Source organism: Pteropus vampyrus, unplaced genomic scaffold, assembly GCF_000151845.1.
Source record: "Pteropus vampyrus isolate Shadow unplaced genomic scaffold, Pvam_2.0 Scaffold214, whole genome shotgun sequence".
Lineage (NCBI taxonomy): Eukaryota > Metazoa > Chordata > Mammalia > Chiroptera > Pteropodidae > Pteropus > Pteropus vampyrus.
The window spans coordinates 616,315-625,130 of record NW_011888995.1 but is presented as its reverse complement, the minus strand read 5'-3'; the positions used below and the strand labels follow the sequence as shown (position 1 = coordinate 625,130).

Sequence of the window (8,816 nt, the reverse complement as noted above, 5' to 3'; positions counted from 1 at the left end):
GCATTTCTCCACTGACGATTAATTGTAACCTGCGAGTTCAAACGTTCAAGCTCTCCACTCCCAAATAAATGATCTTCCTCTCGCCAAACTGTACAAGCTGTGACTAGCTCCCCAAATGCCGTTCCCCCGCTGAGTACACACACAATGGTTATTGTCAAACCAGTCCGCCTGGCGGTGGCAGTGACAAAAGGCAAAGCTCCGGGGCTCTGGGTCCCAGTTACCACAGGAGAGACACCCAGGGGCCCAGGGGCCCGTCCGCACCCCCTACCCCGTTCTCCTCCAGGAAGCCTGTGATTAAGACCTTTACGATTTGGAAAAGGAAGACAGCGCATGACAGGGCTGTCTGCTAGTGCACAAGCCCCACTGACGCTAGTGTGTGGACGGCCTGTGGCTGTCTGCACTGTCACAGGCAAGGGACGTTCGGAGGCATGAGCTGCTGGGCCGCAGGGGCCTGGATTTTGAAGAGCCCAATCCACGGGCACAAGGTCGGAGACCACCTAGAGCAGAGGGTTCTCTCGGCAGATGAGCCACAAAACCCCCGCTTTATAAAAACGCCAAAGCTTTTATAGTGTGAAGGCTGCCAGGCTGGTTACGTAACCGGCCCTAATGGCACCGACCACTCATATTCTCCACCCTCTGCAGGTGGCACTCACAGGAGACAACTGTCCCCCGGGCTCCCGGGGCATGGGGCACCCACCGGCTACAACCTCAGACCCTCTTGCGTGGCTGAACCTCGAAGCCGAGGGCAGCAGGAGCCTCTGGGGAAAGTGCCGTTCGGGGTATGAAGGGTTTGGGGCATGAAAGGTCGGGGTTCTGCACCTGTACACGTCGTGCTTGGTGTCGAAGACCCGGCTCTTCTCGCGGATGCGCTCTGGGGGGAGGTAGGCGATGGTGCCGAACAGGCCGTCCACGCTCAGGTCCTGGGAGTGGGAGAGCCCGTTGCACTTGGCCAGCCCGAAGTCGGAGATCTGCAACAGAGCACAGGCAGGAGGCTCAGCAGGCTGCGCGGCGCCTCGCGGAGTGCGGCCAGGACCCTCCCCCGGGACCCCCAGGCTCCCACGGGAGCCACAGCTGAGGGCGTGGCCTGTGCTGCCCCGGGCAGGGGGCACAGTGGCTCGGGAGGAACCAGGGCCGGAGCCGCTCAGAGCCTGCACTTTCAGAAAGCCACCCACGGCCAGCGAGATGCCTAAAGCAGCGACACCTTCCTCCGCAGGCACCCGGGCGCCCCAGCGGGAGACGGCCCACCCCGCACAGGGGGGAAGCCGCTCCGGGCACTTCCGGTCCCAGACGACACGTGGGAAGCGAGGCCTGCCAGGCCCGGAGCTGAGACAAGCCAGCTATGCACCGCGCCAGCTGGGCAGGCGGGCGAGTGGCAGCAAGTTCTTCAAAAGGGACTGCGCTTCAGCAGCCCTGTGAGGTGAGCGAACTCACACACCACGCAGCTCGGCCCCCACCTGGAACATTCTGTGATCAACGGGCCCTTGCTGGTGCCTGCACCAAACACATGGCACCCAAAGACAGGTCTGATACGCATCTCCACCTGCGGGGCACCTGGGCCTCGCCGCTCAGGCTCCACACCCCACCTCTTCTCCTCTGGGCAAAGGTGTCCTGACAGCTCCCCGACACCCACAGTGGGGGCAGTGGAGTGGCACGCTCTGAGGGGCACCAGCTGGTCCTCCAGTCCCCTCACCCCAGGAGCCACTGAAGCACTGTGTGTGGGAAGAGGCCACAGGCACGGGCGTTCAGGGGCCCGGGACCCATGGAGGAAACAGCCCCTCCTGCTCTCCTGTGAGGCATAGGGGTCCCGTCGAGCCTCCCGGTTACCCCCGCCCCTCCCTCAAACACACCGACGGAGCGGTAGGAAACGGGGCTGAGTCAGGCCTTCGTGCTGGGCTTGCTGTGAGCCAGTGGCCTGGCGTCATCACCATGGGAGACGGGGAGAAGTTATGACTTACAGGCGCGATCCTTCAGGATCTCTGCCCACACGTGTAGGGAGGTGTCGGGATGAAAGCCTGCAAGACTGGACCCTGGACTTGGCCTCCATCCCTGTGGCCAGGCCGTGCCCAGCGCAGGCCAGTCTGGCCGTTTCTGGGCCCCCAGCTGCTGTCTGTTCCTGGCCTTCAAGAAACTGCCTGCTCTGGAAAGGGGAGCACCGGTTCCCCCGAATAAACCCGGCTCCCGGACCAGGCGGACCGAGCGGCAGGTCGTGGCCCGGCGAGCGGCCTGGCACCAGCGCCCCTGCCTCGTTGCTAACCTCTCCGCCAGGAAAAGGAGCCCAAATGAAAGCTCTGGCATCGAAACGCAAACCCAGAGACCAGAACTCCCTGACGGCTGCGGACCCTCCACCCACGGGTGCCCCCTGCCCGCTCTCGCCTCTCCCGCCTGGGCCCCGAGTCGCCGGCCCCTGCTCCCTCGACAAGGGCCAGGGCCAGGCCCGTGCACAGCAGACTCCCGTCCAGCTGGACAAGACTAGTGAAGGGCACGGTCAGGGCAGAGTGGCCTCAGGGAGCAAGGCTCTGCAGACCACAGGTGGACAGGCCCTGGGGAATCCCTGACTACAGTGTCATCTGAGCCTGGGATGTAGACTAACCACGTTATTTCATCTTGGACTAAGCGTCTTTAAAACTTCGCAAAGTTAAGGGCTCGCTGTGAAAGTCTGCATCGGAATCACCCGCTCTGTGGACAACAGGGAGTCTCGAGGGCCCGTGGGAGGGCGTGGGCTGACGACGTCAGTCTTATTTCAAGATTCCGAAGTCAAGGTTTAGTGCTTCAAAGAACCGCCGACTGAAAAGAACCCAGATATCCGATGATGGCCAATCGATGAATGACTTGGGGCCCCCGACGAGGCTCCACTGCCTCCACGGCCCGCCGGCCGGGGCTGGGACTGAGAACCGCGTCACACAAACACGTTTTCTGTTTGTCCGGGGCTGTGCGAGGCGACTTCGTCAGTGGCCACGGAGAGGCTGCCACACCGGCCTTTCGGGGCACTGGGAGGACAGAGCTGGCCCGTGCCACCGTCGGCGCCCGGGGTCCGGAAGCGGCAGCGTCACTGCGCTCCCTGTCGTGGAGACCAGTCCTTCTCGGCCACGCTGGGCTCCGTGAGGAATCTCCGCCCGTTTCACGACAGCCGTAAAGCGCCAGGTCCGGCCAGCCAGGTGTTTGGGGAAGGGGGCCGGGAAGTTCGCTGAGGCCCCAAGAGCCAGCGCGGACATGGCCAGCGAGGAAAGCGAGGCCACGGGGCCCAGCGGTCAGACCGCAGCTCGCAGCCCCTCGACGGGCGGGTACAGGTGCCTGGTGGGGACCCGGCAAGGGGGGCCGTCCCTAGATAAACGTCAACATCCCTGGGGAGGAGACGAACATCTACTGGCCACAGAAGTACCCACGCTGACCTTCACCGAGCACTTCCGCGGGCCAGGCACTTTACTGTCACTGACACCTCACAGCAAGACAGGCCTGGCCCCTGCCCGCCAGGTGACAAAGCTGTGACCCTCCAGGGATGCCCACGTGCCCCAGCACTGCACATGACCTGGTAGGGGAACAGAGAGGGGATGCACGGCCACAGAAGCCCGGCCAGGCCGGCCACGGTCCACGACTCTGGGAGACATGTCAGAGGGACCTGGCTGCAGACACACCTGTCCGAGCACCTGCTGTGCTCCCAGCAGCCGCGGGGAAAGCACATTCCAAGCGGCTTCTCTCCCAGCGGCACGCGGCTGGCCACGAGGCCAGGGTCCGGCCTTCACGTCCCTGCCACCCCAGTCCAGCTATGCCGCCTTCGTTTCCCTGCCCCGAACCCAGAATCTTTCAGCTTTTCTCGGGCTGCTTCTTCCACCCAAAGGCGCTCTGCCCTCACCCAAGCGGGGCGACACCGGCCGTGATTCCACCCCTATGAGCCTCAGCTTAGCAGGAGCTGGAGGCCTCCGTCCACTAGGTCCCTCACTTAGAAGGTGGGGCAGCTCCTGTGGTGACGGGGAGGGGGGCCTGGCCCTGGCTTCTCTTTCTCGTGTGCAGCCGAGTGCGGAGCCAAGGCTCCACCCTGCCCAGGGGACGTCCTGGTGAGGACGCTGCCGTGTCAGTGGGGGCAGCGGGTCTGCATGTGCTGCCAGCACCAGCGACCACGAGGGGCCAGGGCAGCGGAGCCTTCCGTCTGCAGCCAAAGCCCCAGGACCGAGAGGTGCCCACACAAGGGACAACTTGTAATCACTGCCCTGGTGAAAACAGATGTCCCCACTGGCCTCATGAGGGCTCGGCCGGAAGCGGGGTGCCTGCTGCGAAGTCTGGGCGCAGGGAGGGGCTGTGGGCATGCCACCCGGCACCACCCTCCCGTCACGGGTGGGGGGGCGGTGGCCAGAGGGAGCTGGGAGGCAGGGCCTTCCACCGCCCCAGGCCAACAGCGAAGCAGCCTGCAGGTGCAGCTCGGACAGTGGTGACAGGGCCCAGGTGGGTCCCTTCGCCTGTCCCCGCAGGAACCGGACGGAACGTGGGTGTCACCTTTGGGTCCTTTTCGCTCACCCCCAGGCAGAAGGGAAAGGACAAGGTGACCGCATCCTGAGAGCCAGCAGCTACCCGCGGGCATCGGCCACGGAATCCCGCAGCATGCGCCCCCCAGTGCGGACGGCAGGGCGCCCCAGCACACGAAGGCCTGCCACGGCAGACGGCGTCACAGGAGACACGCCCGACAACGTTCCCAACTGCCAATTCCAGGAGGCTGCACCCAGTCTGCAGTCACATCAGCCCTTACGCTTTCTTGTTTTACAAACGTATCAAGAAAAAAAAAGGCAGGCCTCACAGTGCAGAGCAGAATGAGCCCCTGGCCACGCCACGCAGCCGCACCCCGGAGCACCCCGAGTTCCCACCGCCCCAGCCCCTGCCGGGGGGGGGCACAGCCCGCAACCACGGTCCCACGGGAGACGCCCAGCCGCCCCGCTGGTCTCCAACCCAACTGCCCAAGACCACCGACACCAGAACCGCACGTCCACGGCGTGTTTTCCCGGGCTCCCAGGATCAGAGCCGTGTCCCGGGTTTCGGGGGAGTGGCCGTATCAGAGTCCATTCTCCAGCTCCACAGTGTGCAGCGTCTGCACCGCCCACGACAGGACTGGGGGCTGCGGTGTTCCCACGCCGAGAAGCCTTTGTCTCAAGCCCTCGTCCAGCCCGCACTGACCTGGGGCTCCTTCCTCCGCGCCACACCCCCCGCCACGGCCGGCACACACCTCCCCGCGGCCCGGCCGCCCACGGTGACGCCCCCACCTTCACGTGGTAGTGGGCGTCCAGCAGGATGTTTGCAGGCTTGAGGTCCAGGTGCAGCAGGGGTGGGGACATGCAGTGCAGGAAGTTCATGCCCACCGCGGTCTCGTGGATGACACGGAAGCGCAGCTCCCAGGGCAGTGGCTGGGACGCCAGCAGCTTCTCCAGGGAGCCGGTCTCCATGTACTCCATGACCAGCCCCACGGGCTCGCGGCAGATGCCGTACACGGGCAGCACGTAACGGAACTTGGCCACCTCCATCTTCTTGGCTTCCTCCAAAAGCTCCATGCGCTCCCTGAAAAAGAACGCAGAGACGAGAGTCACGCGGGGGTCACCTGTGGTCGCCCGGCCTCTGATGCGAAGCACCACGGCCAAGGACAGCCAGCCGCACGGCCGAGGAAAGCACCACAGTGCACACACGGGCACGTGCGAGGGCATGCACACATGGACAAGGGCACACACGCACATACATGCACACGCATGTACAAAGTGCGCGCACACACACATGGAGCCCACTTTAACGTCGCATGATAAATTCATCCAAAGCCCTCGGCCCCACGGCTGTTCGAACACACCTGTGCATCATTACAGGTGGGAAGGATAGAAATTCTAATTATGATCTGAAACCCGCAGGTAGAACTGAGCCACAGCAAGCTCGGGGCAAGCGAGGTCGATGCTGACAATCCCTTCCTTCCGGATGAGGGCAGAAACGTCTAGATTCAACTAAAAAGCTGTCGTGACAAATTATCCATCTGATGAATGCCATTTACCTGCTTTTTTAGGGCCGACACGCTAGCTGGCCCGATTATTGCTGAATCTAACTCCACACTTAAATTAATGGCACGTCTGTCTGAAGCCGGGCTCTGCTGAGAGCCACCTTAAAAAAAAACTTTTTAATTGTAGTAAAATATACATAACACTATTTATCATTTTAACCATTTGTGAGGACACAACTCCAAAACATCACCTATGGTCACAATGCTGTGACACCATCACCGCTGTCAAACACGAAACGTCTTCACCATCCCCAAAAGAAACCCAGTCGACAGGTATGTCCTCGCTCCCAGCCCCTGCTAAGTGCTTTCCACTTCCTGTCTCTAGAAGCTGCCCATGCCAGAGGCCTGGCAGAAGTGGAGTCACAAAGTCTTTCAGTCACTGCCGATGTCCCTAACCGTGAGGTTTAGCGTGTGTCGAGCCGTCACTCCCGTCCGGCTGTGTGGAGGGACCGCCTTTTGCTCGTCCATCATCTGCTGATGGACACTGGGCTGTCTGCGCCTTCTGTCTACCATGGCCAACACTGTCCTTCTGGGCAGTGGGTGAGACGTCCGCCTTCGCTTCGGTACACACGCCTAGGCGTGACCGACAGGGTCACGTGGTAGGTCCACGGTCCGCCTGCTGGGCGGCGGCACACTGTGGTCCCTGGCCTGCCCGTTGTGTAGAGAAGCCTGGACAGGAAGCCAGTCTCCTGACTCACACCCACACGGCTGTGTCTGCTTTCCACTGCAGGAAGTGTGCAGCCCTGGTCTAAGGTTCCTTCCTGGTGCTGCCCGTGGGTGGCAGGCCACATGCCAGTGCCTGGGTCAGTGTTATCATTCTGGGTCAAAGTCTCCGAGTGCATTCCGGAAAAAAGGCGGACTCCTACGAGGACAGGGCGTGACTATGTGGGCTCTAGGCTGGCGGTTCCCAGGGCACAAGGCACCCGGGAAGCTGGCTGAAATGCAGGGTCCCAGGCCCTGGCCCTGGAGAACGGGTTCCAGGTGGGTGCATAATGTTCTAAAGGAAAATTCCGGAACTACCTGCCCAGACAGGCCCCACAGGAGCCGGGACCTGAGCAGCCCAGCGCCCGCACGAAGCCACGCAGGCGGCAGGTGGGGGCAGCCTCGGAGACGTCCCCGGCACGAGCTTCCTGCCCATAACCCCAGATGGCCTCGGGCCCACTGCAGTGTCTCTTGGAGCTTGAATGCACCCGCTCCCACTTCCTAGCCTACTGGAGGATGCTCACGTACCAACGAAAGAGTCCATTTCCTATCGGTCTGCCTCCTCTGAGGCACAACGTGCTCCTAGATGACCTGACAGCTACGAAAACCACGCTCAGCAAGGAGGTGGCCAGCACAGACAAGCCTGCACTGCACGGTTCACCAAAGGCTGTGGTCCCCAAGCTCGGCCTGCGTTCGGCTCTCAATGGGGACATTGCCATTCGGGCCCTGGGGGCTCAGCCACATCTCAGCCCCTCTGCCCTCCTGTCCACCCCTGCAGCTGAGAGCCAGGGGGACGATCCCCGCGTGTAGACCATCCCCAGGTGTAGACCAGTGACGCTCACCTCGGGGTGACTTTGCCCACAGGGACACTGAGCACTGAGGCTGGAGACACTTTGGTTGTCACATGCAGCGGGTGGGGCCAGGGTGCCACCCTCCATCCTGCAGTGCACAGGACGGCCCCGAGGCACAGTGACCTGGCAAGACCACCAGCAGTGCCAAGTCTGAGAACCCAGCGAAGGCCGGGCTGATGCATCTCCAACCTAATGTAAATAAACCACTGCTGTCCAGAATCGCCCACGGAAGCACCGCTAGCGCATACCTGAATTCCAGTCTGTGTCTAATTAAAATTCGCTTATTGACAAGTATTTACCGAGCACCCTCTACATGTCAGAACTGATGGCAAAGGAGACCCTGCGCCGCCTTCGCCGGGCTCAACTTCTAGGAGAGAAGGAAAATTACACCACGACGAGAAGGGGGGCCGACAAGCAGAGCAGTCTGCGGGTGGCACGGGGACCCAGGGCGTCCGAGCCGGAGGTGGGAAAGGGTGGCGAGGGCGCGGGCGGCACAGAAAGGCTGAGACCTGCCCGGAGGCCCAGGCTGGGGGAGGACTGTTGAGACCTGATGAGTGACCCGATCACCCAGGCTTCCCGCTTCATGGAAGCACAGGGAAGCGGTGGGGTGGGGTGGGTGGTCAGGAGCCGGGTTCTGAACAGGCTCAGGAGCAAAGAATCCTACTGGCCTTAGAAACGAGTGCCTGCCAGGGGTGGACGACATCCCTACGAAACGAAGCTGAATTCCGTGTGGCCTGCTTTCTACTCTGCTCACACAGCCAATCAATGGAAAGCAAGATGTCCACGAGAGTGCCTGCCGGCCTTGGGGGGGCCCTGCCGGCCTGTGGGGGTCTCTGCCAGCCTGTGGGGGTCCCCTGCCAGCCTGTGGGGGTCCCCTGCCAGCCTGTGGGGGTCTCTGCCGGCCCGTAGGGGTTCACTGCAGGCCCCTGGGGGTCTCTGCCGGCCTGTGGGGGGCCCTGCACAGGGCTGAAGAGCCACGCCCCCCTTCAGCAGGACCTCCATAGGTTCTGTGCCTGGAGGGGGTGATGTGGGGGCAGAGCCCAGCCCTGTGCGACAGGCATCTGGAAGACGACAGGCTGGGGCCAAGGTCAAGCATCATTTACAAGGAAGCCGGTCATCTGGGGAGAGAAGGCGATGCCCCTGGCCGGCCCTTTCCGCCTCCCGCGGGGGCCTGGGTGGCTGTGTGCAGGAGGCCAGGGCCACACTCGCTGCCGGCGGGCGGGGCTCCCGCTGGCTGTTTTGTT

At 62.7% G+C, this 8,816-nt stretch overlaps 1 protein-coding gene across 1 annotated transcript in view; it reads right to left on the bottom strand.

The window, feature by feature from the left end:
- RIPK4 (receptor interacting serine/threonine kinase 4) overlaps positions 1-8,816 on the bottom strand; it is a 22,085-nt gene that overhangs the window by 8,177 nt on the left and 5,092 nt on the right. Inside the window, exons 2-3 of the mRNA XM_011372876.2 lie at positions 5,247-5,538; positions 698-968 (exon numbers count right to left, since the gene is read on the bottom strand). Of these exons, the coding sequence (XP_011371178.1) occupies positions 698-968; positions 5,247-5,538 (563 nt within the window). The remainder of the gene's footprint in view (positions 1-697; positions 969-5,246; positions 5,539-8,816) is intronic.